The following is a 27,718-nucleotide window of genomic DNA, read 5'->3' on the forward strand; positions in this document are numbered from 1 at the left end:
ATAGCCCGTTCTGATCCACGATCCACAGCTGCAAGAAGTTGTACTCGTCATCCTCATTTCCAGTGCTCTCACATACAAGATCGATCCGATGCACAACGACCGAAGGCTGTAGAAACAGAAGACAAGCCAGCAAACGTATAAAAAGACAGATCATCCCTTCACCCACACACACCTCACCCACATACTCTTCTTCACACTCTTTTCTTCATACATTAAAAATGATTATCGACATCTCCAACCAATACGGCTATGTATGCATCGATTTCTTTCTATGCATTCTCTTCCCACGCTGCTTATCCAGTGACCCTCACGGCATTCCATAACTAACCCCGTCCCTCACTTTATATCTCACTCTCCTAATAGACTCTCGCCGTCTCGGTCGCCTCGACCATCCTCGTTACAGCGCTCGGCTTCAAGGTCGGCAGCTACCGCCAGATCGCAGGTGTGCCCCTCCCCAACATGTACGCCGATGACGCCGAGGCCCGCAAGGACAAGAAGAAGATGATCTTCAACTGCAAGCAGCGTGTCCACCAGAACACCCTCGAGGGCTTTGCCCCCTACCTGGTTTCGCTTTTGGTCGCTGGTCTCCGTTACCCCATTGCCGCCCCCGCCCTGGGCTCGGTCTGGATGTTGGGTCGTATGGCTTACAGTGTCGGATACACCAGTGGTGACCCAGCCAAGCGTCAGATGGGTGTCTGGGGACATATTGGAGATATCGGTCTGTTGGCCTTGACCGGAAAGATCGCCTATGATATGATCATGGCTTCCTTCTAAGGAGATCACCGGCAAAATTTTGTATTACCACATTTAATCTAGATCCGAAACAGAAAATATATATTTTTTTCTTGCCCATTAAAATCGACGGATGCAGCGTAGCTGTGGCCCCCGAGTAATGAAAAAGCACGGTCATAAAAAGTCGCAGAACGATATCTTGAGCAGGGATCAAAGACATAGAACGAGCAGGAGGTTTCATTTCTCACTTTTTTTTTATTTTATTTTATTACAAAAGTGAGGTTTCACACCAAGACTAGAGCATTGACTCTGCAGACTTTCCGAACAGACTCAGATCTCGGCAGGATCGTCCCAATCGCTCAAGTTCGCGTCGTCAAAATACGACCCATCATCACGATCCACATCGTCATCGTCGTCTTCATTGAAATCGAATTCGTCGCCTTCTTCCTCCTCATCGGAAATACCCTCGATATGCTGGTATAGACACGCATTCACCATCCCAATCGGGATATCCATCAAGTCCGGTACAAAATCGTCCGTCATGGACGATGCCGAGTTCATCGTATGGAATGGGTTCGCGTGTTCGTCTATTGAAGGGAAAAAAAAAAGCACTAAGAAGTTAAGAAGAGTGTTGGAGTGTGCTAGGTTAAAAAGAGTTACTGATTTTTACAGTGTCGAAAATGCAAGATGTAATTCAGAGAAGGACCTTGCCTGTGATGGTCTGAAAGGAATCGAAGGGTGCGGTGTTATACAAGTTAATGGCGAAAAACGCGATGTAGAGATAGATGATCAGCACGAATAGCCAGATCGGTAGCGCCAGAGACCAGTACCTAAATTAGACATCTTATCAGTGTTTTGTGTCAAAGATTGTACAGCCTGCGGAAGTCCAATACAACATCTTGACATACTTGCTGGGATAGTAGGTAATACCCATGGAATCTAGGACCTCTTTTGGAAGATATGCCCATCCCAGATACATTGCTGTCAGGGCAAAAAAAAAAAAAAAAAAAAAAAAGCAAGCAGGCAAAGCAACGAATGAACGAACGAACGAACGAACAGAATCCTTGTCAGCCAACAAACTCCTGTTATTTACTTCATTGATATTTATTGAGCAGAAAAACGACCAAGATATTATGCACTTGCCATAGGTGATCCCGGAGACGAGATAAAGCACAAAACCGTAGTACTCATATGTCGGTGTTTTTGTCAATGTTGTCGGTAATGAATCGTCCATAGGCGTCGTGTATATGTCCGGTGGTCTACGTTTCATTTCCCCAAAGTCAATGGGTCGTCATGGAAAACCGTTTTTCGTAAAATTTGTAGATGGTATCCACGACAGCGAAAGAACAAGAAGGCGATCATGGACATCCTGATGTGTTCGCTTACTGGATTTGCCCACTCAAGGCTCGTGCATGCTGCACTGTCGGCTTGTAAAAGGGTATTGCTTTCTTGGAGAGGAAGCTGCTATACGATGCTGTCCTCTTCATCCTGTAAAAAAAGAAAAGAATGAAAGAATGAAAGTATGAAAGAAGAAAGAAAGAAAGAAAGAAAGAAAGAAAAGAAAAGAAAGAAAGAAAAGAAAAGAAAGAAAGAAAGAAAAGAAAGAAAAGAAAGAAAAGAAAGAAAGAAAAGAAAGAAAGAAAAAAAGAAAAAAAAAAGATCCAGGCACAGTGTCGATCGTTAGGCAGGCGAGAAACAAGTGCGGATCAAATTATTAAGGACATGGTCGGCAGGTGTTCCTGAGGCATGAATGGATAGTACGCCAAACAAGGCTGCAAAAAGAGCAACGGTTCTGGTTTTACCCTGTACTCTCGATCGGGCTAGGAAACTCAGAGTCGTCCCATGACATAAAGGCAGATCGGGCTGCGAGGTTCAGGCTTGTGTTCGGGTGTGCGAAGTGGGTTGGCTTTGATCGCCGCTGTTGGAGTGAGGCCAGGGTGTTGATGGGATTGTAGTGTGCTCCTGAGGATGAAGAAGACCCATGTCCTGGTCCTGGTCCTGGTCCTGGTGATGGTGATGACCCTGGCCCTGACGATGATCCTGGCCCTGACAATGATCCTGGCGATGTGTTGCGTGTCTCCATCAGTCTTCTTCCTCTGTTACCAGTGAGCTGACCTTTCCTTCCCTCCTTTTCTGCCACGCGTGACGTGCGTATCAGCTTCAGGATTCGAAGCGTATCCAAGTACAAGCCCATTTATCTCAAACTCTTTATAATCATTACTCTATGGACGATGCTCATCGTATTGTCGAGCGAGAGATACTGAAGCTTGGGACCCAGACGAACTTGGCTCTTTACCTCGACGGCCTTCCTTCGGAAGAAAAAGGACGCACTCAAATGCACCGAGAGAACCTTCGCAAGAAAGCTGTTGCACAGGTCAAGATCCGCAGGCTATACTGCTCAACCTGCGGCACTTTCATACACCGCGATATTATGGCAGGGCACAACATTTGCAACGTCGTTCGCAGCCATTTACTCCATCAACAACGACTGCTCTAGCTTCAACCAGTAGATAAGGACGGGCACTACCCTTGGATGCAAGATGCAAGACCGTATACAGAAGTCGGGGGGAGTAGCAGCAGCAGCAGTAGCGCAGTGGGACATGGCCAAGGGCAAGGACGAGCTAGAGGATGCAAGCGAGCAGCCTCGCCCATGGAAGGGATGGAAACCCCAGGCGCCAAGCGACTATAGAGTATAGACTATAGACTATGTAGATATATGTGTGGTGTCAAAGATACATTTGAGCCTGACTCTCAGCACTTTTTCCACCCGACGATCGTTGTTTTGTTTTCAATTTTTTCTTTTTCGGTTGTCAGCTCCTCCTTCTCCTCCCCTCCCCTCCCCCTCCTTCCTCTCCTTCCTCGCTTCTTATCCTCGCGCCCGCCTCTCTTCTTTTCTCCCTTCTTTTCCTCCACTCCTCTCCGCCTTCTCGACCTTGACGAACGCGCCATGACCAAAGCTGAAACCGAAACAACGACCTCGTCGCGTCGCTCGAATAGAGCCTCAGCCACCACCACCACTGCCACCGCGGCCGCCACACCCACCGCCACACCTACCGCCACCACCACCACCGACGCGGCTAACACGACTGACGGCATCATTAAGCGCAAACCCGGCCGCCCTCCCGGTTCCACCAAAACCGTGCTGGCCGCCCGCAAGGCCGCCGCCGCCGCCGCCCCAAAGACCTCAACCTCGACAGAACCCCCAAAACGTCGTGGACGCAAACCCAAATCCGCAACCACAACGATGACTACTGAGAAGGATGTGAAGGCTGAGCCGGCAAAGCGTGGCAGGAAACGTAAGGTGGATACCGAGAACGATACGACAACGACCAACAAAAAGGCTGCGGTTGCGGTTGCGAGTGAGGGGCCAAGGAAGCGTGGTCGGCCAGCTGGATCTGGAAAGAAGGCAGCAACAGCAGCAGCAGCAGCGGCTACACCAACGACAACGGCAACGACAAAGACTGTGAAAAAGGAAGAGGCTCCTGCGGCACCTGCTGCCAAGAAGGCATCGACAACGACGACGGCAAAAGTCGCGAAGACTGAAGGCGCAGCGGAGGATGATGTCGAGGGAGGATTCAGTGGAATCAAGTTGACGATTGAAAGATGGTATGGTCTTTCTTGCGGGACGCTGGATATGCCAAGTCATTGTGGATGTTATCTTGTACGGCAAATCGTATTGCTGACATCTTTTCTCTCTCTCTCTCTCTCTCTCTCTCTCTCTTTTTTTGCGTTTTTGTTTGGTCTTAACATATCAATCGTCTTCCTGCTCGATACGATCATACTTTATCTCTTTTTTCTCCCGTCCGAACAACCAATCCAGCACGACATGCACACAGTATCACAGGAACGTCAAGCGTATCTTTGAGGTGAGCTAACGAACATTCTATTAGTCCTGCTTGCGGGTGGCCCTGAACGCAAAAGTTAAGCCAATCTGTCGCACCCATGTCGTGATTGTTTATTTTTTTTTCATAGTTGGCCAGTGATCTTTACCCGCATGCGCTTCTTCAGGAGGACGTGGTTCCCAACTCCAAGAAGTTTGAGATCTACCTCAGCACCAACGGATCGAAGAGTAAGGACATGCATAGGAAAAATGGATACTGAGGTCGGTCGTTCAGAGCACGGGAACTGACATTGATTGCTTCCCTTCTTTGCTTTCTTCCCTTCTGTGTTCCTAGACAAGTTGATCTGGAGTGGAAAAGCGCGTGCGCCTCCAAAGTATGCAGGCTTGTTTACATCGCGAAATCGACTCTGCAGACGCAACAGCTGGAAAGTACACGGAAACGGGAACAAGACGCTAACCTTGTTATTTTCTTACTACTCTGCATAGACGATTGGCATTCCCAGACTCAGATATCTTTGTCTCTCTATTGAAGGAGGAACTCAAGGAAAACTAAACTGTTCTTTTTTCGACCATCCAAAACGGCACTTCTTACACTTCTCGGTCGTCTTCTCTCATCCTCATTACCTGTGTCGTTTGTGTCTTTCAGTAATATTTCAATATATGAAAATGGGTTCTTGAAAACCTACATTGTTGTTGTTAAATATGACATTTGTAAATTATACACGGCGGTAGTGGTAGTGGAGGTAATGGGGGGGGGAGAGAATAGGGTGGAATGGTATCTCGTTAAGTTTACTTCAACGATTCTTGCGCTAGCGATAATATGCAGAAAGGATGCTTCTATTGATTATAATGACCACCATTGAAAAATGCTTTCTCCTTCCTCCGCTTCACGTCTGTCCGTGTCCGCGCAACGCCTTCAATTTCTGCGACATTGTCACAATCGTTATCAGTTTCTCGTCCACAATCTCATCCAACTCATCCAGATACTTCATGAATGACTCCCGGTTGTTCGAAAACCCTGTGGTCTGTGCATGGATCGATGAAGACATGCCTAGGGTCACATTCGCAAGCAGCTTCGTCTCCCTCTTTGTGAGCTCGCCACAGTCCCGCAGTTGAATACGATGCTCGCGTATAAAGTCGTCCATTTCTGCAGTACTCCAATTCCTACTGCTGCTACTGCTGCTGCCGTTCTGCTGTCCGGTTCCAGAAGACACAGACGAGGATAGTGCCACCTTGGGCGACGTAGGCGAGGTCATGCTCACATTATTCATATCGCCGCCACCCGATGCGGATCCTGCGCTGATAGGCCCATTGTTGTTACTGGAAGCAGAAGAAGAATGCCCATGCTTTGTGTTCACAGACGGATGTTGCTTCACAGCGATGGGCGATACACTGCTGCCTCCTTTCTGACTGATATAATCATTTGCTGGTCCAGGACTCGATATCATCTCAGATGGACTTGGCTTCGGTTCTCGAGATTTGCCTCCCAAAGGTGGTGAGGTATTGGGCGGATTATTGCGGCCAGATGTGGTAGAGTTCGAATGGCGATGCTGGAGGGTAGGAATGCCAGATGCTGACGAATGTTGCTGAAAGCTCTTTGGCATAGGTAGCCTGCTGAACGCCTCAGACTTCCGGCCTTTAAGTGCATGTGAAGGATCGCGCTCCCGATCGCGAGAAAGTTTCCGTTCGCTAGTTAATGGCGAGTGTTGTGACTGCTGAGCAATATGCCGCTGTGATGGTATCTGCTGTTGTTGCTGTTGTTGCTGTAACTGCACCTGTTGCGGTTGTTGTTGCAGTTGAGACTGAACATCACCGCCATAGCCATTAAAGCCTACGCCTCCACTCCGACTTGAATCCTCCAATTCGTGCTCATAAGTGTTCATGGCAAGGGCATGATGGGAGATCTCTTCCTGATCCAGCATATCTGGAAACTCTTCGTCCTCGAGAAGGTCGATTGTTACATCCGCCACATTCTCGCCATCGGATGATAAGTAGTCGTCGTCATACACGTTAGCTGCCAGGTCTACCTCTCCATAACCCTCCACATCATCCATATATTCTTCTTGTCCAGAAGTTGTGCCCTGGTCCTGAAGCGCACTCTTTGCTCCGCCTTCTGCCTTCAACTCTTTTACGCTAGAGTTTCAAATAGACGTATATTAGATAAAAAGCATAACACGTCTAGTGCCCATGATACCAAAAAGAGGTGGTCCCAATAAAAAGAAACTTACCGATCAGCGTAGCGCAGTGTGTTGAGGGTATGTTCGCTGTTTGAGTTGTTCGGAGAAATGGTGGCAACCATGCATGTCCTAGAGTTGCCGACAAATGAGTCCTTGAGAACCTGAGTCAGCTTACTTTGACGGAATGGCGTATGCTTTTTGTCTTGGTCAAGAGCGCGAATGCATTCCTTTAGTGCGAGTAAACTCTTGTTGATTTCAGCTCCCTCCAATCTAAAAGGTTAATATTGAAATAAAAGTACGTAAGCATGATTGACGAAGTGCTGCATTCGCCATGTTTGTTGAGAAACAACTACGCCCAACAAGGACATGCCTTGTTTTGGCATCTGTTTCGCCACGATCGGCACCCCTTTCGCTTCCTGCCAGATCAATAAAACTCAGTTTGCCTTCCACCGATTTGCTTGCCCTGTCTTTCAGCACAATCTGCATGATGGCGTGAGATCGAGAGGAGTCCGCGTTCGCATTTGTGCTTCCTAAATATCCAATAAGGTGCGGTGAGAACATTTCTTTAGATTTTTTTCAAGTGCATTGCTCAAAATGAGATCGTATCATGACACTTACCAGTACTGCGGGCATTGTTTCCGTATTCGAACACTTGCATTAATCCTTGAACATTGATGATCTCGTATTCCTTCAGCCCTGAAATGACAATATTATTCTTGCCGTCCTCGCGGGGATTTAACCTCTTGCGGCTATTCAGTAAGTCATAAAGATGTCCTTGATAGATCTCATAAAACCCGATGTATGCTGACAGATGCGAATGCTCGGGCTTGCGGAGCATGACAAAGATGTCGCGTGCAGCGAGGACGTAAAGACCTAGTTTCCATCCAACATCATGCGTTAGGATATGCACATTGTTTATGTCGTATGATGGCGCACAGTTTTTTTTTCTGCGTACCTTGCTTGTCATCCAACATGGTAAACGTTTTGCCACTTCCAGTCTGTCCACTATTGATGTTTTTGAAATGAAAAGGCGTTTTGTCAGTCAAGACAATCCTGAAGACGAGACTTTCATGATTCGTACAAACAACGTTGAGCTTACTATGCAAAACATGTCGCCTTCCCACCCTCAAAGAGGTATTGGACAAGAGGGAAGGCCGTCTTCCTATAAACCTAATAAGTGATACGTGCCGCCATTAAGCAGAGTATTAGTCCACTGCTACGAAAATCATCGTTTCCCCCACAATGAAAGCAGCCATCCGTGACTCACATCCTCATTTGTCGCATCCGAATCAAAGACCTCGTCGAATACAAAGTTGTGCCGCTCAATATACTTGGTCATATCCACGCGAACCCTACACATGGATGAAAACGATGACATGTGTTAGATTTGGTGGTATTGTACGGTGCAGCGAAGGGCACTTCCACTTATGCAAAGTTCTTACTTTGGTTCATCTACGGCCAATTGGCGTCCCAAAACGGTCGCCATATCCTTTTCGCCTTTGTTGATCTCCTTGCTGTTGAGTGGTCTCTTGCGTACACAGACACGAATCTTAGCTGTCATGTCGCCGGCAGTGTTTGTTCCTCCATTACGACCCGCTGGCTTGTTGCGGCCCATGCCTGAAGGGACAGAGTATGCGTCCAATCCACGCTGCTTCGACTCGTGCACAGGAATTGGATCTTCCTCATCGTCAGAAGCCTCCTTAAAATTACGACCATCAAATAATTGCTGTTGCTGGTGTTGCTGCTGCAATTGCTGTTGCTGTTGGAACTGATGCTGCTGTTGAAATTGTTGCTGATATTGCTGCTGCTGGTATTGTTGTTGTTGCTGATGTTGTCGTTGCTCTTGTTGTTGATGCATCTGTTGCTGCTGGTATTGCTGTTGCTGGAGCTGCTGCAGCTGTTGCTGATGGCGTAGTTGTTGTATCTGATCTGCCTGCTGCTGAGGCAGTGATGCCATGGAATTGGACATACTTCTAGAATGGCCGAGCTGCGACGAGTTCAATGCATCGGCCGTTGTAGATCCAGATCGACGGACCATAGCCCTGGGATCAAAGGGCTTTGAGGAAATATCATTCATTCCATGTCCGCTGTATCCGCGAGTGATGGTGGCCATGCCATATCCAGATCCATCCATTCCACCTATCCCTCCGACCGAAGCAACGTGTGAGACTGGAGTAGACGTCGTTGGGGTTGCGGCTGCCCCTGACACGTCGGGGTATTCGGCTTTGATAGTCTGAATGAGCTGGAAAAGTCGTCTTCGGTCTTCCATGCCTGTGACGCCCAGAGAGTTGTAGTCCTGCATCGACAGCTGCCGTTTTGTGGAGTCCAGTTCATTTTATGGTGATAGAAGAGTTGTAAATCAAGAATATAATGTTAGTTCATTACTGTAGAGGAGGGTCGCTATAAACGCGTGATAGGCACGGGAAGAAGGGGTGATAAGAGAGATAAAATAAGGAATAGTAGTCAGGATAAACGAGTAGCCCTGTCAGTGCTTACCTGGACAAGACTATCGAGCTGAGTGATGCCATGTGTGGAGAAGCTATCCCATAGCAAATAAACTGGGTTAGAAAGTGCATGTTGAGTAATATGCTGATTACAGACTGCCGATGCAATATGCAACAGGATTGGCGGCAATCGAAGTGAGAGAAGGAGAAAGTTTCTTTGCTTGGTGTAAATGTATGTACCTAGGGTAGAAGTGCTCCAGACCAGAACGGCGGAGCATCTCCAGCAGAAGGGAAGTGGACATGGTCGCGTCTCTTGTTGATGGAATGGGATTAGAACTGAAAGAGAGTAGGGAAAAAAAAAAAAAAAAAAAAAAAAAAAAAAAAAGAAAGTGATGCAAGGAAGAGTTGATGAAGAAGAGGAGAAAAAAGAGAATTAAAAAGGAAGGAAGGAGGGAGGACTGATGAGTAGCTCTTTCTCCTCCTCTTATAATAGATGGCAAATGGCAAATGAAAACTGAAGTGATGGAAAGGAATAAAGATTGGTGAATAAAAACACAGGGGGCCAGACCCCATCCTAGACTACTTTTCTGCAGGCGCCTCTGTGACGTGTCGCGACGAATCGAGCATTCCTTTTTGATCTCTTCATCCTCACCTTCTTCCTTACCTTCACCACCTTCACAACCACCTCCTGTCAGATACAATGCTCGAATACCATATTGTATGTAAGCACATTACCACCAACCCATATTCAGCACGAACCAACCAGTTGCCTCATTCTCTCGGTCTGACACTTCGCTATACTTGTTTCGGCATGCAAATAGGACTTTCAGGGCCAGAGCCTTGCAGAACAGATTACTCAGGTCGTCATCTCTGCATTCGGGGTATGTGGCCGTCCATCGGTCTTATTTATCCCGTCATATTGACATTCAAGCAAACGTGTTTGTTGCTGCTCTCGATACAATGGTCTACATGCTTATACAAACTCGTTTGCTGTTTCATTAATAGGTCCTCGGTTTCTTGGTCGGGATCGTGCTGCAGGATATTCGGCTCACGCTCTACATATTTGCTGCTGGAGTCGTCTTGGCCGGCTTGGTATGCAGCCTATTATTGGTCATGTTGCCGATTCTTCGTTCGAACTACGCTTAAGTGGGTCCAGGACAATTTTAACACCTTCCCCAACCACACACTCATGCCATGTCATCTCTTGTTTTGTACTTGTAGCTGATAATCCCTGCATGGCCATATCTCAACAAGGACCCAACCAAATGGCTCCCAAGCAGGGCAAAGGCCGCAGCTACAGCACTGAAACAACGACAGGAGGCGTCTTCAACAGACAACAAAGGGAAATCGACATAAGGAGCGTCCTCAGTTGCCCGCAGAAACGAAGGACAATATCGTTTTTATTCGTCTCAAACAAAATATATCCATTGGTTCATGCAGCCGATATCTGAGCTGCCCTATTGCCGGTAGTACTCTCTCTTTCCCTCTCTTGAGAAATTCGCGGGATCGTATTCGATCAGGAGACGATAGTCGGCGAGAAATAATAAATATCGAGTCATGTATATTACTTTTTATTTTCAAGTGGATGAGGATATGCATTATGGTACAATTGGAGTGAAAAAAATAAAACAAAAAACGAGCACTCAATTCCTTTTATGACATGAACTTGCGCTTCTTGCTGTCCTTGTCCTTCTTGCTGCTCTTCTTCTTCTTGTCCTCATTGTTCTCGGATTTGGACTTCTTGGACTTCTTCTTCTTGGTCGCATCAATCGCATCCAGAACTGACTCTAGATCCTTAGAAACCTTCTTTTTCTTCTTTTTGGGTTCCTCCTCCTCTTCTGGTTCCTCAGCCTCGCTTTCTGATGCCGAAGCCATCTCCACATCCTCGTCAGCACTCTTGCCCATGGGTGTGGCATTCTCGCTATGCGATCTCTTCTTGAACAGCTTGTCAATTTCGTCCGACTTGTACTTTTCTTTGACCTGGTTTTCTTCATCCGCGTCCTTGATCAACATCTATAGTCAAGAGCGAAAAAAGGACAATCAGCACAACTGACACGCATTAAAACTCCAAAGTATAAAGCCTTCCAATCTTAGGCCTGCTTACCTTGTCAGGATCTTCGGAGCTCTTCTTGGACTTCTTCTTCTTCTTCTTTTCGGTCACAGTCTTGACACCAGCAATACCGCCTCCAAAGCCGAGCTCAGCCATCTTGGGATTTGGAGCAGGAAGTTCAGCATTTGAGGTATCGCCCGCCGCCTTCTGCTTGCCATGGGAGGTCGCGAGGACTGCGTCACCGAGAATATCCTTGAACATGTCCTTCTTGCGCTCAATACCCTTCTCACGCTCAACCCACTCCTCCTTCTTGCGCTTGAACTGGTCGATCTTGCAGTTGCGGAGGATGAACTTTCCGTGGAAGCTTTGTGACAATGCATGCTCGTGCTCCAAAAGCTCTGTTGCAATTTTCTCCTTCATCTCAATATCCGAGACAGCCCAACACTTGTCGACGGTATGGCCACCATAACGATCCAAAGCCATCGAGTGGTACTTGCCCAGGAACGACTTCAGGATCTTCCTCTTAACCTTCAAATTCAATGTAGGTGAGGTCAAGAAGGCCTCGATGACGTGCGATCCGACCGGGTCCATGGTCCATGCGTACATTAACTCTTCCTTCTGGGCGAAATAACTGTCAACCACGATCTTGGAGTGCTCTTCGGGGTACTGCAGCAAGAGCTGTAGGATGACGGCGCCCTGAGGATGGAACTTGGGCTTAGTTGATTCCTGTTGCTCCCTACGCTCTATCAAAGCCTCGTATGTCTCCATGTTCAAAACAACATGCATGAACTCCTTGCGCTCGATGGATGCTTGGGTGTGGAAGGCGTTGCAAAGACCCTTGATGACCTCCTTGTGACACGCTCCGACGTTCTTGCAGGCTTCGACGACTGCACGGATCACACCTGGACGGCCAAACTTCAAAAAGTTCTCAAACTCAGGCAAAACCTCGGTAACCATCATCTCGAGCTGAATAGGCGTCTTGGCATGGACAAAAAACTGCTGAATGACATAATTGGCAATTGGGTGGAACGACAGTTTGACGAGACGACCACGGAAGTATGATGTATAAAATTTTTGGAAGAGGGCTGGAGAGGCGACCTGTACAATCTTCTCCAGTAGGTGAGAGCCGACCTGGTCTCGGAGTAGTGTCTCGACATAAGCATCGCGGTCGTTGTTCTTGTGTCCTGGCGCCTCTTCCCGTGTGATATCCATCAGCAGCTTGTCCACAAGCGCATCCTTGGCAGATTCGTCGTCCTTGACGAGGACCTCCAACAGCAATTGCAGAACCGGATTGGCGACCTGGTGTACAGCTAACGAACGCACGACCGAATCACTGAGCCCGTTCATCATGGTCGAGGTAATAGTGCGCAACATGTCCTTGAATGAGGGTGGGACAAGGCGAGTAGGTCTGAAGTTGCCAGTGTTTGTCTTGCTGTTATTGGCATCGTTGTATTTGGCGGACTTCTTACTCCTGACATTGCCCTTTCCAGTTCCATCATCGGCAACCGTTCGTCCTGCCAGCACATAGAGAATGACACGGATGATATGAGAGGCAAAAGGGTCCGAGATCAGAGCAGTAAATTCCACCTGGGTTTGGTTGCACATATTCAAGATCATGTCCTCAGCACTGAGCAAAACGCCATCTTCCTGAGGCACTTCGCGCTCCTCCTTGGTCTTGAGCTCGTTGCTCTTAACCTCTCTTTCGACAGCATCGGCGCAAAGGGTGATCAGAGTCTGACACACATGAGAGGCAAAACGGTGAGTAAAGAGTTTCAAGAAGCTAAGAGGAAAAGTACGAATACAGGGGATGTCAGTTCAGTCATCCAACTAGCCAGTAAGTAAACAGCACCCTCTGTTCATTTTTCATCGTCATTTCATTTAAACATACTTTCCGTTGAACTTGTCAAAAAATACTCGAAGCTGAAAGTCGTTGGAGGCCCTTAGCAATTTTTCCAAAACAAGCGAACAAGAATGTTCCGTCGCCAGGACTAGCTCCTTTCCTTGGACTTCAGTGTACACATTCTCAAGGAAAAGCTGTTGTTCTACAGTATTTAAAGAGATATGAGAGTAGTAATATCAGTACCCTGTTAAGAAAAATAGAAAATCGTTACTGTAGTCTTTGATAATAGCATCAATTGGTGTCGATTTATACCTTCTGCAGTGTCAAAGTTAAGCTCATCAAGGGTCTGCTCGACACCCTTGAAGTATTGTTGGACATCAGGGTCAATAAAACCAAATATAGCAGCAGCATCAATGGCTTCCCTTCGATCGGGACGAGGAGGACGGCTGCTCTCCTCGCCGCCTTCAGCGCTGCGGTCGTAGGTGGTCTGGTGTGAGCGTTGGAAAGACTTTCCGGGATTGGAATCGTGCTGGTTAGACTTGTCCTGATCCTTGTCGCTCTTGTTCTTCTTTCCGCGAGAGCCGCGTACTCTTTTCTCTGCAACAGCCATATGAAATAATAAATGTGTAAAGGGGAGGGCAGAGACGATAGCGAAGGAAGCTAGAAAAGGGGGTGTGATGCTCTAGAAAAAAAAAAAAAAAGTAAGCTTTGTTTTGATTTTTTGCGGACAGTCACCAGGAACACAAATATTTGAATCCTTGCACTTAAAGAATTCTCCCTCGAGTCCCTTCCAGACCTTACTAATGATCTACTACAGAGTCACATTTCCCACACCTCATCAGTGTTCTGAAGGCTAGATATCTTCCCCATCCTCTCCATGGTTGTCGACCACCTTCCCCCTTGTAGGTAGTCGAGTAACCTCCGATACGCAGCGTCAGGACTCTGCACTGGGCCACGACAGCCCCCGTTTGAATGATCGGCGAGCAACGCACCACCATGACAGTGGTCAGCATAGCAAATGTATCCGTTGTCCTCACTCCAACCTCTTCGAGGGCCCTTGTATGGTGTGCGTTTCATCTTGGCTATGATCCACTTTTTTTTATTATTATTAACATAAATCTCCATGAGTTCTTGGTTATGATCCACCCATTCTCGCTTACGTGCACTTAGAGAAGGATTTTTTTTTTTTTTTTTATAACAACTTGTCTCTCGAGTCAATTGACTCTGCGAATCTATCAGACTAACTAGCAAAGATCTACTATCGCTGTCCTCACCACCAAAGCGGAACCGATCCACAGTCGCCAAAAGACAGGTCACATTCCCCGGGCCTGCCCCTAGGGCCTGCGCAACAATTGCCACACCTCATCAGTGTGTTAAAAGCTGAAAACACCTTGTTACAAGAAGGGTATCTTATAGGTGCACTTAGAGAATTTTTTTTTTTTTTTTTATTCAACATGGCCTCCGAGAGAGAACAATCAGTGCTGGTTTCCTAGTGAATAGTCTCTGAGACTTGTGTCTATCTGGCCCTAAATCTTCTAGTGTGGCAGTCGCACCATCTCCAACAACTTCACTGTAACCTCCCTAAGCGTCCCGAGGTCTTTCTCCTGCGATCCGCTCGGCTAGCTGGCAGGCTCCTCACCTGCTAATCTGCCAAGACCATCTCTCCAATTGTAACCTGTACATCTGGGAGATGGTCTTGGTTTCTTGAGAGCACGGAATCCGTTCTACTGGCTTGCGAGCCGAATCCTCTACTATTGTAACATTTCCTCCTCCTCCTCGTCCCGTCTTTCCTCCACCTGAGGTCACTGGATGTGAGCTCAGATTAGCCTATTATAAAGTGGGCCTACTCACTTTTGAACTTATACCTGTAACCCCGGCAGGGGTAGCTAAGACGCATGCTGCCAGTGCAGTGGAATAACTTGTACACCCTGGTGTATAGCTGGGAAGTTCTGAACCAGCGCCTCTCGAAGTCCGGAGGCTAGCGCAAGGGCGAAATTTATTCTGAGCATTTTGTCAAGCGTTAAGGAAGGGGAAAGGAAACCCACAACGATTACATGGGGTAGTGCCACTCAATGTGGGGGTCGCCGGGGAAAGGAAACCCACATAACTGAAGTGGGGTAGTACGCCCGACTCATGCTCCAAATAAATTTCTATGCGTAGCACATATTACTGTGCTTTAACCAGGGCTCGAACCTGGTCCCTTCGCGTTACAAGGGAGGTGCCCTGACCAGTATGCTAACTGAGCCATCGGGCCTAGGTGCACTTAGAGAAAGAAAATGCATATATAGAACAATATTGCATTTAGGGAACGATCACTTTTGAAGTTATATACTTTCTATCCTTCAAAAGGATATGCACGAGGCCCGGCTAGCTCAATCGGTAGAGCGTCAGACTCTTAATCTGAAGGCTGTGGGTTCGACCCCCACGTTGGGCGCTTCTTTTTTTATTCTACGATTTTTTTTCTGAATAACCTACTTGGCAACCTGAGCTGTCAGTCTTATTTGACAATCAATCCATGCGAAATCCATTTGTCACATCGAGAGACTCCAATTTACGGATTGATGCTGATAGTGGTGTTACGGCACTAGAACGGGAAGTAACTAAGAAAAAAGGACAATCCACTTGATAACCCCTGCAGGAAGTCCATGTAAGATATTTGGTGAAGATAAAGGCAACCTGAGCGTAAACAATAGACCCTCTCGTGAATCAGCTGCCACGTGAACACAGAAAGGTGTTACTTGGGCGATAGACCCGATTTTCAAGGTAAGTGAATTACATGGGTTTCCTGCTGGAATTGACTTGCATGTTCAACGTGGCAATTGGATTTCCGCGTGGGTTGTCAAATAAGACTGACAACCCAGGTTGCCAAGTAGACTATTCCTAAGAAGAAGGCACAAGTTGGACGTATGGTCGAGCTTGGGCTTGCAGGACATTTGGGCTTTTGTATACTATCCAGCGGAACTGATAGCTGAGATAAAGGGTAGAGAGACATTTGCTTCCGTGCGGCCAATTGATCCGCCGCTTTCGCCGACTCGTCCTTTTCAGCCCCAGCTATTGCTGACACGTGAGGGAGCCTCTCTTTGCAGCTGCAACCGGCTGACTGTCAATGTCATACATGCGGTCTACTGTCTGGCTGCATCCCCTCATTCATTTCATCATTTCTCTCTCTCATCATCTTTTCAACATCTCTTCATCCTCCTGTAATCCTCCTCTCACCTTTCTCTCAATTTTTTATTGTTTAGGCACAGTTGTGGTGTCACAAGGAAGTTTGTCCTACCAACTAAGCGACTGTCTGTGCGCCCAATTAATCATTTATTTGCACCCCCTCCGTTGGCCATGATCGTCGACCACTTGGTTACTAGGGCTGGCATCCGCTCCCTGGGGTTTATGATCGCCGGAATCGTCCCCTTAGCTTCCTCCTACTTTTGCTACATGCTCGCCTATAGGGAGTCGCCCCTTGATTCACTCCTCACCCACATCCCTCTCATCATCCAGCTCTTCCACACTGATGCCTCCATTCTCGGCGACCCATCCCTTTATGGATCGGTATTGCATAGCCATCCTCTTCACGACCATCCTTATCCAGTGGAATCCCCCGCCTCGGCGCTCTCCTCCGCCATTGCCTCCTCTTCACCTTCAGCCTCGGCCACTGCTATCGGTTCCACCGCAGGACCCATCATCCCAGAGTCCTGCATGGTCTCGTCTCCAATTGTACGCGCGTTCATCGTATTTCTCAGCTTTCTGGACAATCGTGGATACAGAGATCCCCGCAACCTTCCTGGATACCAATACTTACTCGCGCTACAACCCATCAAGGAGCACCTGGACCCCTTATTGCACTTTATGTCTTCCCATCAGACTATGGCCTGGATCTTAACATTGCTGCATCTCTGGATGGCAGCAGAACTAGTCTTCTACATCATGTTCTGGAAGAAACTTGCACGTCTCCAGTCTGTCGATCGCGTCGTCAAGGGCGTCGGCCCAAAGGAAAAGAGAGAAGAGCTTTTCCAGAGGTGTCTCGAAACCGTGGAAGAAGGGGATGGTGTCAAGAGGTGGATCGAAGTCTGGTTCGACACAGGACGTACCAAGCGACGAGCACACTTCGAGGAGATCGGACGATTGAACATGATTCATTGGTAAGCAGACAATGGTTTCATTTTGGGCTTGAATGCAGCGGCCGGGAGTATATACCAAAAGCCTTGAAAGGGAACTCACTTCGACCATGAGTTCCTATTCCTTATTCTCACTCACGCGCCTGTCCTTACTTCTTGCTGGCATTACATTACAGGTTAGCGTGGGCGTTTTGGGCTGCGCCGATCGAGGAGGTCTCCAAATCACCCTTGAATCTACAGGAGCTGAATCAGATGGTCAGTACAATCGAGGAGGTCAAGAAGGTCAAGTTTGCAGAGGGATTCAACCCGGATGTCGACTGCATCCGACTTTCTTTAGATCCTGTCCTGGCCACGCATCGCCCACTCGTCTATTATGTGGTAGGCCATTGACCCTCTTCTGTCTTCAAATCACCATTATCAAAAGTTGTTATGTTTTAACTTCAAGATCGCTTATCAATCGGTTTAGTTGCTCTGGCTGGCAAATGCATTTGCAGGAATCGTCCTCAAGACTTGTGGATTCATGCGATATGATACCACTCTGGAGAAAGGACATGACTTTGTATCTAGCAACAAAGTAGTATACGAGGCGTCCCAAAATACTAGGTGCCCCCCGGATTTGGCATACTGGTATAGATGTCCGACCAACCCGCAGAACGAAGTTCCGCTAGTTTTTATCCACGGCATTGGCATTGGTCTCATCCAGTATATTCATCTTATCGTTGCCCTGACCTATGTCTCACGTCCCCTGATTCTAATTGAGGTCCCTTATGTTTCCAGTCAGCTTTTCCAAACTGACTGCATGACCCCGGATGAGACCTACTTTGCAATCGAGCGGATCCTGAAGACGCATGGTCACCCCAAAGCCACGTTTATGGGGCATTCTCTTGGTACCATGCTTTGTGCTGCTGTCTGTCGTGCCAGTTCTGCTTCATCTCCAAAGTCTATTGTTGCAGGATTAGTCCTAGTAGACCCTGTCTGCTTTCTGACGCATCACTCGATTGCACACAACTTTGCGTACCGAACCCCGGTGACAGCCAGTCAGCTCGTCATGGACCTGTTTGCGGCGCGGGAAATCGGCACATCCTGGTACATCATGCGCAGGTTTTGCTGGAACCAGTCCGTCATGTTCCCAATTGCTTGGGCGAGGCGACACCAGGAGCCTTTACCCTTTCAAGGACAACTGTCACCCGTTTTGCCAGAAAAGACGCGCGTGTTTTTGTCAAAGAACGACAACTTGCTGAATATGGCCAAGGTAACAGAGTACCTGAGGACGCAGGTCGGACTAACAGAGGGACAAGAGAGTGGCGAGTTGGTAGTGATGGAAGGTTTGGACCATGCTCAGCTCTTGCTGCGATCAGACTGGTTTGCAAAAATCGTTCAGGCTGCACAGGAATGCTAGTTATAGAAGCAGCCTTTTTTCACTAATCTTGTATCATAAGTAGTTAGAGTATAATAATATTCCAGCCATATTTGCCCTAATAATATGCCCTAATAATATGCCCTACTAGTGTCTATGAATCTATTGCTACTTTTTTGGAGCCTGGATAGCGTGGAACGAGGCTGGGATGTCGCGACAGATCTGGATATAGTCCCGGATCAGCCCTAAACCCTTGGGGCCATACCAGAACACCGTCCAATTTGTCCCTGGGATCTTGATATTTCCATCCGCACGGTCAAAATACCTTTGGAAGAAGGCAATGTTAGTATATGTGGGTGGCGGACAAACGACCAATTGAGCCTCCACAACATATGTCTTACCATTTGTTGACAGGGTTATCAGATCGGCTGCGCCAGACCAAATCTGAAAACTCGTCCGTCAACTTCTTCCACAAAATGTCTGCAACGCCAATGCCCTGACTCTTTGGCGCCACCGAAAACTTGTCAAGGTAGGCCACACTGGCCAAGGTGCGTCTTTCGTCTCCTGACCTCCGAACATCGCCTCCTTCACGCGTGACAATTGCGGCACCCATATAGTCCTGGCCGGCCAAGATAACCGTTTTTGTCGTATCCTTGATTCGAGCATAGAAACCTTCTGCGTCCAGGGGTTTACCAAAGCTCGATTCCAACAGGCCCTGCAGTCGCTTTAGATCTAACCCTTCAAGGCTGCTGCGAAACGTAAAGATATCCAAGCCATTGCGCAGAACGGTCGTGGCTAGCATTACCTTGGGATCCTGTCCTCTCATGGTGGACGAAAACAAGGGCTTGTCTGTGATTAGGTTGGTGATGAGCGTAAGCGAAGGTGACGAGGTCACTAGCGCCGAGCAAGTTGGTGGCAAGTACTCCAAACATTCCTTGATCATGTCTAGATCTGATCGGTAGGATTGGGCGAGCTGCTCTGGAAGATGGTCCATGTTGTCCAGATCGTCAATGATGGTGCTGTACTCGTCCTTAAGGTTTACAAAGCAATGTGTTGGGCCCTGGATGCCTTTGGTACGTGTAAGAGGGATACCTCCTGTGGTGTTGATGACAATCAGGCGCATGGGTACCAACGACTGATGGTACTCTCCAGCGGTGCTTCCCATGTGCTTTGCGAGCGCGACTAAGGCCTTGTTGCTCTGGACAGGGATTCGTTGACATTGTGCAGTAGCGGCCATCGGGATCATAACTGGAATCTGCTGCAGCTTTAAACAGGATTGAATAGGTTGCAAGCCTGGACGGATCACGATCTCCTCACTGCCGAGTTGCCCTGCTATCCGATCCGTTTGATCGAAATGGTGATGATCCATGCCTTCAAAGACACCCTCGTAGACGGGACGAGCTTTGCCTCCGCACAACTCAATCTCCTCTACGACTTCCGTCATATCTTTCATCATTCGTTTCCTGGTTTCGACAGATTGCTGTTCAACCTCAGACGCCAGGGACTCGCTCAGGGGCACGCTCTGATTTCGCCACCAACTTTGATTATCCAGCATGATCACACTCATAAGACCGAGACGCTGAAGCTGCACAAGAGTGTTGGCAATCGCCTTTAAACTGTCCTTTTCAAAAGGCCCTTCCAACTTAATCAGGGCGAGATGATCTGTGGGCCAATTGAGAGTGTCGACGAAGTTCTGGCTGGTTGTTGCTATTGCTGTTCCTGACGCCTGCAATGCAGCCACTCCTGTTGTTCCCGCGGTTGCCGTGCGTGTTGTCCCTGGTATCAATTGAGCCGATGATACCGATGTTGTTTGAGGAAGAACTGCCGCGGGCAGGGAGAACCTGGTGAGAAATTGGCGCGCCTCTCTAGGGGAGGGCAGTGTGCCCATGACCTTGAGGATCAGATCCTATATGAGTCACAGTGACAGAGGGATGATTGGCATCAGGTACTGCAAGCGAGCGATAGTGTGTTGGTCATTCTCGTCGGCGATTCTAAGCCCCAGAATGAAGGGATTCATAAATCGCTCATTACCCGATCCTTGTCCAACGCCTTTTGTTGTTCATGAACAATAGTTTGGATCTTGTTCGGCCTGAGAGAGTAGCTCCGAGCAGTAGCTGTGGAAGGGCTATGCTGGTGCCGGCCGCGGGGAGCACGGGCGAGCAATGTCCGCCACATTGTGGGGGGGAGGAAGTGGTTGGCCAAGAAAGGGGAATGAGAAGGATTGAAGGAAGCGAATGAAGTGCGTTTCGAGGTGAAGTTAATGGCAGCACTCGGAGCCGAGTCGTGAATTTTCTTTGTGCTACATTCATTTTGCACGAGATGCTGAGGTTGCAAAAATACCGCGCCCGAGCAATTGAACCTTCGCACCTTTGCACCTTAAACAGGAAAATGTGCAAGTTGATTTCACATCAGATGGTGTGTAGCTTGGGGATGGTCTTTATGTCCGCTATGCACACCAAAACAGCGTTTGGATGTTGCCTTTCTCATACTAGAGCTCGTTAGGAGTAAAAGTAAGATGAAAATTAGATATTGCTCGACGATAATTTGAATAGGCACGAACAAGCATGCCGGGGTCGAATAGATGATGCCTGAGTGAGATTGTCATGTGATACAAGGAGACCATTGTGCCGTGCCTGTCTCAGGAAAGAACGTGTCTTGCTTTCAGGTTATTCATCCGCAAATAACGTTTCTACACGCATTCTGTTCATCTCACCACATACGCATCCATCCTTAAACGCATACACCAACCGTTTATCCGTCCATCACACCAGCCCGTGTCTGTGTCAATGTCCTGGCTTGCAAAGAATGTGGGCACACTGGCCAGCAGGATCGCTGCCGGTAAGAAATAACTTGCAATGCTCTTCAGGGAATAGAATCACACAGCATAGCCATAAGCCGACATGTGTCCAATTATCCCATGGTTATGCCTTCACTGTAATAGAGGCCAATGGCGATAATCCACAAGCGACAAACGAAGCGTTGCAGCATCTGAGCCAGCAGGTGAGAAGATGCGAATTGAACAAACAGGCGTGTGAGAGAAATGCGGGCTATCGACAGGTGCAAAGGACCTTTACCAACAGCGTCCTCAAATTTTATTGTGCTCTTAGCTGGAAGCAACGCGTGAAGAACTTTTCGAGAGGCATCAAGAATGGGAACGTACAAAGCAGAACTACGAGGCTCGGTTAAAAAGCTTGACCGAAGGGAACGCTACAGCGCAAAAGGTGGAGCAGCTGGAACAAAAACTGAACCGCGCAGTGGGACTTCTCAAGACCCTGAACAACGAGAAGCAGAGCCTTAATGCAAAGATCAAGATCCTGGAAGAGGAGAAGACCGAGTTACAGGTAGCTGCAGACGCAGTAACAACGGCGGCAGCAGCATCAGCATCAGCAGCAGAAATGGCATCAGACGGACGGGCATCTAACAATGGTTTAATTACGACATGCGAACAAGGCGACAAAACCGCAGTAGAGCGAATCCATACTCTGGAATCCGAGCTAAAGGCCGAGAAGGAGCAAAGCACATTACTGGTACAAAATCTCAAGGACCAACTCTCGGAGCTGATGGAAAGCAACATCAAGTTCAAGGAGAAGCTCGAGCAACAACGGACTGAGAGCGACAGTCATGCGGATCTTTCTATTCAACTTGAGATGACAAAAGAAGAGCTCGGGCAGGCAAAGGACGAAATTGTACAGCTGAAAGAGACCAACGTCAAACTTTCGAGCCAGAGTAGGCCCGCACCACAATCACCTACAGAACAACAGCCCTCCTCAGCTCTTGCTAGGGAATATTCAGACGCCAAATCAACAATTGCAAGGCTCGAAACCCGTCTCGCAAAGGAGTCCGAGCGCGCAACGGAGATTCATACTCTGAAGGCCACTCAGAAGGAATTGCAAGAAACTATTGTTGCAATCCGCCAGGAGCTGGGCCAGTCTCAATCAAAATACTCGGAGGTCCAGGCGGAGCTCTTGAAATCAAAGGAAAGCAATGCTGAACTGGAGACGAAAGAGGCGTCCATGGCGAGTAAGTTGACCGCGATAATTTCTTAAAAGTGCAAGAAACGGCAATTCATTGTTTTATAACATTGTACTCATGTCAACGTTTATCTTCATAGAATCGATTGAGAAATTGAGTTCTCAGCTGAACATAATGGAGACTGCCGAGGAGGAGGGCAAGAGGAAGCAGGTGGTGCAATTCGAAGAAGAAAAACGGGAGCTTTTAGCCAGCCGAGACCAGTTGAACCAACAACTTCAGGATCTTCAAAAGCAATATCATGATGAGCACAAGTCGGCCAGAGAGGCAGCTGAGGAAGGAAGCCAGACAAAGTTGCGGGAGCAGTATGAGGAAGAAAGGAAATCACTTATCGCCAGCAACGACAGTTTACAACAGGAGCTCGAAGCACTAAAGAAGACATATAATGATAACCATGCAGCAACGGAGAAGTCATTAAAAGAGCGGGAGACACGGATCCAGGACCTCGAAAAAACCGTGACCACTAATGAGCAGACGCTGAGGACGCTCAAGGAGGACCTCCAAAAGACGATCAGTGAGCGCAACCACTTCCAATCCCAACATAAGACACTCCTCGACCGGGTCTCCAACATGAAGTCGACGCTTGGAACAAAGCTGCAGGCGGACATGGTAAAGCATCTTTTAAAATCCAGGAGCTACAAATGAATGGTATGAGTCATGATAATAACACTGTTGCCCCCTTTTACCTCACACAGGAAAACATCAACACACTTAGACAACAAATCGAGCAGCTCACTGCGCAAAATAATAGCTATCTCCACACTATCAAACAGCTGGAAGAGGAACTCATGGCATCTCACGACCACTATGAAAAGACCTCGCGTGAACTGGAGCATCTGCGAAGACGTCTGGTCGAGATTCAGGAGGATGCCTCTGCAGAAGTGGTCGAGAAGGAGAACCTGATTCATGAATTACAATCGCGGTTGCAGCGCGAGGAACGTGAGCGTGAAGACTGGGAGACAATGGCATCGGAGCAAAGGGCGAGCAAAGACCAAGCGATCGTGACCATGAGGGCCATGGAGCGCGAAAGGAATGCAGCTCGTGCAGAGAAGGAATTGTTGCGCCAGGAACTTGATCGCGAGATCGAGAGTTTGAACAATCTGCAGACGGTCTTGGAGGAGTTCCAGTCAGCCAAGGAGTCAGAGATCCAGTTCGCGCTCGAAAATCTTCAGAGGAAGTTGAACGCATCGAATGCATCGCTGGAAGAATATCAGACCCGCGCTCAAGTAGCAGAGGTAACGCCAATATCTGCTGCGGTTTTGTTAAGTACTTTGCTAGCCTTCGCTCATTACTACCAATGACTTACTGATGCATGGACTCTTTATTTATCATAGGAGCAATTGCGCCACCTTACGCTGGACGTGGAGAAGGCGCGACAGCTTGAGCAGGAGGTCAAGGAGAAGAACCAGTTGATTGGAAAGCTCCGTCACGAGGCTGTAATCCACAAGGGGCATTTGACGGAGGCCATGCGGCGACTGAAGGAGGAGAATAGCCAAAACACGGTCGATATGTAAGTCGTACAGCGAAAAAAGCTCATTGTCGAATGCTTTTCACGCAATTCATACTAACTCCGCTCTTATTGATCCTTGTGTTATCACTAGCCCGCTCATCTCGAATCTGTTCATTAGCTTCTTGAACATACCCCGGGGAGACCAGAAGCGGTTCGAGATCCTTCAATTGATCTCGGGTGTCCTCAAATTTACGGACGAGCAACGTGAGCAGGCGGGACTGATCCGAAAAGCTAACAGCGGACTGGGCCCCATGACGCCGACGACGTCTGGCTCTCGCTCGCCATCGATGGAGCAGATGAGACAGCATCCAGAACCTAAGGAGGTGAGTAATTCTTCTTTGCTTTTGATATGAAGGAACAACTCATCATTAGTAACTTACGTCCAATTATTGTTTATCCTTGTTACTTTACAACAGAGCTTTATTGACATGTGGGCATCGTTCTTGATCCGAGAGAGTAATGCTAATGCAACCAGCAATAGTAATAACAGTGCTGGTAACTCCAACTCTAGAAGCCCGTCATGAGCACGGTCATGTCCATGCACAGACGCGACTCAAATAATAATAAAAAAAAGGTACAATCAAGGCTTGCCACCAAAATATGATCCAGGGGTTGAGGGTGACTGCAATTTGATTTGTTTTTCGAAACAATCGAACGCGTTCAAAAAAAATGCCCTTTGTTTGGTCGCCCCCGCCCCCTCTCTCGTTCAAGTTCACACATCCGCATCATCACCTCGCTTAACATGAGAGTCAAGGTACCTGTCCTAACTGCGCCTGACTCCATTCTACTATCGCCACTATGCTGGTGCTCTCCTTATTCAACACCTTGCTCTGTTTCATTCGCGCCTTTGTTAGCCCCTACAAATCCATTGGCATGACAAGCAACCCATATACTCGGCTCATTTCGAACCAGGTCCAAAAGGACGACTGGCCACAGCTGGAGGCGATGGCAACGTGAGGGTAATATTCTTTATCCGCCTGGATGGATATATCCATCATGTTGCTTCTGCACGTAAATCTATGCAGTAGTTGCGCGGCTACAGAACGCATGCTAAATATAGTTTTCATTCCATAGCTCTGGCGAGTTGTCAAGGACAAGGAGAAGGACAGCACCCATATCGAGTTCCTGTCCAGTTTGAACCGCCATACAGCCGCTGTCAATGTTGTCCGATTCTCGCCCACAGGTGATTGCGTGTACCCTACAAATTACAGTAGAACGTTTCTACAGTAATGTGCCTCTAAACTGCAACATTATCGCATCTCATATTATATCTCTCGTGTGATAGCCGAGTGCCTTGCATCCGCAGGAGATGGTACGACATTTGCTATCGTATATCAATACAGCATGATATATCTATATATCTCAGATCATTGGTATAAGCATGACGACTCATCATGGTATATTGACCAATGTTTTTCTCCAACATCTTAGATGGCAGTATTATTTTGTGGCGACCATCGGAGACCAAGGATGGAGCGAGCAAGTTTGCAGAGTCTGAAGATGACGAATTTGAGCGCGAAACATGGCGAGTTCAGTCAATGATGCGAGGGTCTCTTTCCGATATATATGATCTGGCATGGTCACCAGATGGCCGCTATATCATCTCAGGATCGATCGATAATACCGCACGGATATGGGACGTCAAGGATGGTGAGTGTCACGAGAATAGTCTGCTTTCCCGAAGCTACACCAATTATTTCAGAAAAGAAGTACATCCATTGGACACATGGAACTAACCGATGTATTTACGATGTTTCTCTTAGCCAAGTGTATACATGTCATCGCAGACCATCACCACTATGTTCAAGGAGTAGCATGGGACCCTCTTGGAGAATTTATTGCCACCCAAAGCAGCGACCGGTACGGAACTATAGGTTCACCCTTCTATGAAAGTATCAATCTGCCAGAAGAAAGCTTTAGCACTCATACTTTGCTTTCCCATTGGCATTCTCTAGATCGGTTCACATATATGCATTCAAAACGGACAAGCATGGACATGTTTTGATCACAAGTCTGGGCAAGAATACCAAATTGGACCTTGCCAAACTGCGATCAGTCCCACAACCATCACTTTCTGCAGCAACGAATGCCGCATCAGCATCCGGCAATAAGAACCACAACGGCGAGACAGACCTTAAACCAGAGACATTGACAGACAAGGAAGACGCATCAAAACCAGCAAAGTCCGCCCCGAAATCATTCCGTCTCTATCACGACGAGACGCTGACATCATTCTTTAGGAGGCTGTCGTTCACACCCGATGGATCGATGCTGCTGACGCCAGCTGGACAATACAAGGCGCCTATCCAGAAACCCAGCCAGCCGAAAGATGAAGACTCGGGGTTAACATCACAGGCAGCGGAGCTGGAGACCAGAAACACGGTCTATATCTATGCGAGGAGGGATTTCAACAGGTAAGGCATAGTTCTTGTTCCGCCGGAAAAACTCGCGACCAATACCTCATACAGATGACTAAATGTTCTTTGTCCAAAATTGGCGCATGTTAATGAACGTGTAGGGGTCCTATTGCTCACTTACCAGGACATAAGAAGCCATCGGTCGCGATCAGATGCAGCCCAGTACTCTATGAACTTCGGCAGATTCAGCGTCCATCGCCGAGCAGCGACTATAGCCGGCGACCAACGAACGCAGCTGAGCTTGAGAAGGGTGGGCGGCCAGGGTCAACGAAAGCGACTGGCGAACAAAAGAAGACACCTCAACCGCCGTCAGTGTTCGGATTGGGCTATCGGTCAATCTATGCCGTTGCAACACAGGACTCAATTTTGATATATGATACCCAACAGACGGCCGCTCTCGCTCTCGTGTCCCATCTCCACTACGCAACATTCACAGACATGACGTGGTCCAGCGACGGATGCAACTTGATTCTGACATCTTCGGACGGATTCTGTTCGATCGTATCGTTTGAGGAAGGCGAGCTCGGAACAGTGTACACACCGCCCAAGTCAGTGATGGCTCTTTTTGCGACGGGCGATAGCGGAGCTGCAATGGCACAAAGCGAGTCCATGGATTCTGCAGCGACAATTGCAGCGACTGCGGGCATGCTTCAGAAACTGAATGGACTGTCGCTGGTGGAGCAAAAGGAGCAGAAGGAACAAAAGGAACAAAAGGAGTTGAAGGAGCCCAAGGAGCAGATCAAAGGAAAGGCGAAGCAGGATAAGGCAGCAACGAATACGGAGGGAAAGAAGACGACGGTCAAGCAACTGTTTTCAAAAGCACGGTCCAAGAAGGAGCGGGATGGTGATTCGATAATGGACTCTGACGGTGAACGGCCGTCATCGAAGAAGCGGAAGACTACTACGACGCCTGTTATCATTCTACCGACACGGCCTGCAGCAGCAGCAGCAGCGACAGCAACGACAACTTCACCGGCAACGCTAACGCCTGCTCCAGGAAGCAGCAGCGGCGCTACTGCCATTAACACTGTTACTGCTAGCAGTAGTGGGACCGAGGTCAAGCCCAAGAGGAGGATACAGCCGATTTTTGTAAGCGCTTTGCCTGGGCGTTGAGATACGCCTGCAAGAATAAAGCATGAAATACACATCGAATGAACATCACGTTGAAACCCATAAATTCTTTTTGCGCCACCAATCCTGGCGTTTTTT

At 48.0% G+C, this 27,718-nt stretch overlaps 13 protein-coding genes, 1 non-coding gene and 1 pseudogene across 15 annotated transcripts; 8 read left to right on the forward strand and 7 right to left on the reverse strand.

The window, feature by feature from the left end:
* The first annotated feature begins 169 nt into the window (after positions 1 to 169).
* On the forward strand, positions 170 to 937 carry BC939DRAFT_444401 (uncharacterized protein). The gene is made up of 2 exons (XM_051554672.1): positions 170 to 251; positions 364 to 937. Exons 1-2 carry the CDS (start codon positions 219 to 221, stop codon positions 772 to 774), a joined length of 444 nt encoding a protein of 147 aa, XP_051414658.1. The 5' UTR covers positions 170 to 218; the 3' UTR covers positions 775 to 937.
* BC939DRAFT_444404 (PIG-P-domain-containing protein) lies at positions 925 to 2,287 on the reverse strand. Its single transcript, XM_051554673.1, has 5 exons — positions 2,119 to 2,287; positions 1,876 to 1,991; positions 1,641 to 1,713; positions 1,444 to 1,562; positions 925 to 1,319 (listed from the first exon to the last, which is right to left on the reverse strand). Exons 1-5 carry the CDS (start codon positions 2,217 to 2,219, stop codon positions 1,063 to 1,065), a joined length of 666 nt encoding a protein of 221 aa, XP_051414659.1. The 5' UTR covers positions 2,220 to 2,287; the 3' UTR covers positions 925 to 1,062.
* A 685-nt stretch (positions 2,288 to 2,972) lies between these two features.
* Positions 2,973 to 3,389, reverse strand: BC939DRAFT_444412 (uncharacterized protein; the record flags this gene model as incomplete). The annotated part of the gene is made up of 1 exon (XM_051554674.1): positions 2,973 to 3,389. A coding segment is annotated over one exon (192 nt), but the record flags the coding sequence as incomplete, so codon positions are not given.
* BC939DRAFT_78276 (uncharacterized protein) lies at positions 3,188 to 5,293 on the forward strand. Its single transcript, XM_051561898.1, has 5 exons — positions 3,188 to 4,338; positions 4,553 to 4,598; positions 4,705 to 4,801; positions 4,908 to 4,947; positions 5,060 to 5,293. Exons 1-5 carry the CDS (start codon positions 3,449 to 3,451, stop codon positions 5,124 to 5,126), a joined length of 1,140 nt encoding a protein of 379 aa, XP_051414661.1. The 5' UTR covers positions 3,188 to 3,448; the 3' UTR covers positions 5,127 to 5,293.
* Positions 5,060 to 6,732, reverse strand: BC939DRAFT_78291 (uncharacterized protein). Its single transcript, XM_051561899.1, has one exon. It carries the CDS (start codon positions 6,625 to 6,627, stop codon positions 5,461 to 5,463), a length of 1,167 nt encoding a protein of 388 aa, XP_051414662.1. The 5' UTR covers positions 6,628 to 6,732; the 3' UTR covers positions 5,060 to 5,460.
* Positions 6,733 to 6,797: 65 nt separating this feature from the next.
* On the reverse strand, positions 6,798 to 8,365 carry BC939DRAFT_394572 (P-loop containing nucleoside triphosphate hydrolase protein; the record flags this gene model as incomplete). The annotated part of the gene is made up of 7 exons (XM_051552166.1): positions 6,798 to 7,013; positions 7,117 to 7,276; positions 7,365 to 7,623; positions 7,706 to 7,755; positions 7,850 to 7,920; positions 8,018 to 8,102; positions 8,193 to 8,365. 7 exons carry the CDS (start codon positions 8,363 to 8,365, stop codon positions 6,798 to 6,800), a joined length of 1,014 nt encoding a protein of 337 aa, XP_051414663.1.
* A 1,219-nt stretch (positions 8,366 to 9,584) lies between these two features.
* Positions 9,585 to 10,753, forward strand: BC939DRAFT_444416 (microsomal signal peptidase 12 kDa subunit-domain-containing protein). The gene is made up of 4 exons (XM_051554675.1): positions 9,585 to 9,912; positions 10,016 to 10,075; positions 10,200 to 10,286; positions 10,416 to 10,753. Exons 1-4 carry the CDS (start codon positions 9,895 to 9,897, stop codon positions 10,548 to 10,550), a joined length of 300 nt encoding a protein of 99 aa, XP_051414664.1. The 5' UTR covers positions 9,585 to 9,894; the 3' UTR covers positions 10,551 to 10,753.
* On the reverse strand, positions 10,754 to 13,760 carry BC939DRAFT_444420 (armadillo-type protein). The gene is made up of 3 exons (XM_051554676.1): positions 13,397 to 13,760; positions 13,133 to 13,286; positions 10,754 to 13,024 (listed from the first exon to the last, which is right to left on the reverse strand). Exons 1-3 carry the CDS (start codon positions 13,692 to 13,694, stop codon positions 11,254 to 11,256), a joined length of 2,223 nt encoding a protein of 740 aa, XP_051414665.1. The 5' UTR covers positions 13,695 to 13,760; the 3' UTR covers positions 10,754 to 11,253.
* A 1,496-nt stretch (positions 13,761 to 15,256) lies between these two features.
* Positions 15,257 to 15,329, reverse strand: BC939DRAFT_t64 (annotated as a pseudogene). The gene has a single exon. The product of its transcript is annotated as a tRNA-OTHER (tRNA).
* A 116-nt stretch (positions 15,330 to 15,445) lies between these two features.
* BC939DRAFT_t60 lies at positions 15,446 to 15,518 on the forward strand. The gene has a single exon. It is a non-coding gene; the product is annotated as a tRNA-Lys (tRNA).
* Positions 15,519 to 16,118: 600 nt separating this feature from the next.
* BC939DRAFT_78486 (uncharacterized protein) lies at positions 16,119 to 17,576 on the forward strand. The gene has a single exon (XM_051561900.1). It carries the CDS (start codon positions 16,421 to 16,423, stop codon positions 17,222 to 17,224), a length of 804 nt encoding a protein of 267 aa, XP_051414666.1. The 5' UTR covers positions 16,119 to 16,420; the 3' UTR covers positions 17,225 to 17,576.
* Positions 17,337 to 18,773, forward strand: BC939DRAFT_78489 (Alpha/Beta hydrolase protein). Its single transcript, XM_051561901.1, has 2 exons — positions 17,337 to 17,574; positions 17,663 to 18,773. The coding sequence occupies exons 1-2, from the start codon at positions 17,449 to 17,451 to the stop codon at positions 18,593 to 18,595; spliced, it is 1,059 nt and encodes a 352-aa protein (XP_051414667.1). The 5' UTR covers positions 17,337 to 17,448; the 3' UTR covers positions 18,596 to 18,773.
* On the reverse strand, positions 18,722 to 20,441 carry BC939DRAFT_394707 (uncharacterized protein; the record flags this gene model as incomplete). The annotated part of the gene is made up of 2 exons (XM_051552176.1): positions 18,722 to 18,878; positions 18,955 to 20,441. 2 exons carry the CDS (start codon positions 20,439 to 20,441, stop codon positions 18,722 to 18,724), a joined length of 1,644 nt encoding a protein of 547 aa, XP_051414668.1.
* A 1,139-nt stretch (positions 20,442 to 21,580) lies between these two features.
* Positions 21,581 to 24,684, forward strand: BC939DRAFT_444430 (uncharacterized protein). Its single transcript, XM_051554677.1, has 6 exons — positions 21,581 to 22,573; positions 22,665 to 23,191; positions 23,278 to 23,817; positions 23,917 to 24,092; positions 24,184 to 24,415; positions 24,509 to 24,684. Exons 1-6 carry the CDS (start codon positions 21,949 to 21,951, stop codon positions 24,614 to 24,616), a joined length of 2,208 nt encoding a protein of 735 aa, XP_051414669.1. The 5' UTR covers positions 21,581 to 21,948; the 3' UTR covers positions 24,617 to 24,684.
* BC939DRAFT_491132 (WD40-repeat-containing domain protein) lies at positions 24,672 to 27,679 on the forward strand. Its single transcript, XM_051559478.1, has 8 exons — positions 24,672 to 24,846; positions 24,947 to 25,051; positions 25,167 to 25,275; positions 25,378 to 25,404; positions 25,524 to 25,742; positions 25,856 to 25,952; positions 26,048 to 26,506; positions 26,611 to 27,679. Exons 1-8 carry the CDS (start codon positions 24,835 to 24,837, stop codon positions 27,620 to 27,622), a joined length of 2,040 nt encoding a protein of 679 aa, XP_051414670.1. The 5' UTR covers positions 24,672 to 24,834; the 3' UTR covers positions 27,623 to 27,679.
* The last annotated feature ends 39 nt before the right edge of the window (positions 27,680 to 27,718 follow it).

This window comes from Gamsiella multidivaricata (assembly GCF_025024155.1).
Source record: "Gamsiella multidivaricata strain RSA 2152 chromosome Unknown BC939scaffold_16, whole genome shotgun sequence".
In the NCBI taxonomy this organism is placed as follows: domain Eukaryota; kingdom Fungi; phylum Mortierellomycota; class Mortierellomycetes; order Mortierellales; family Mortierellaceae; genus Gamsiella; species Gamsiella multidivaricata.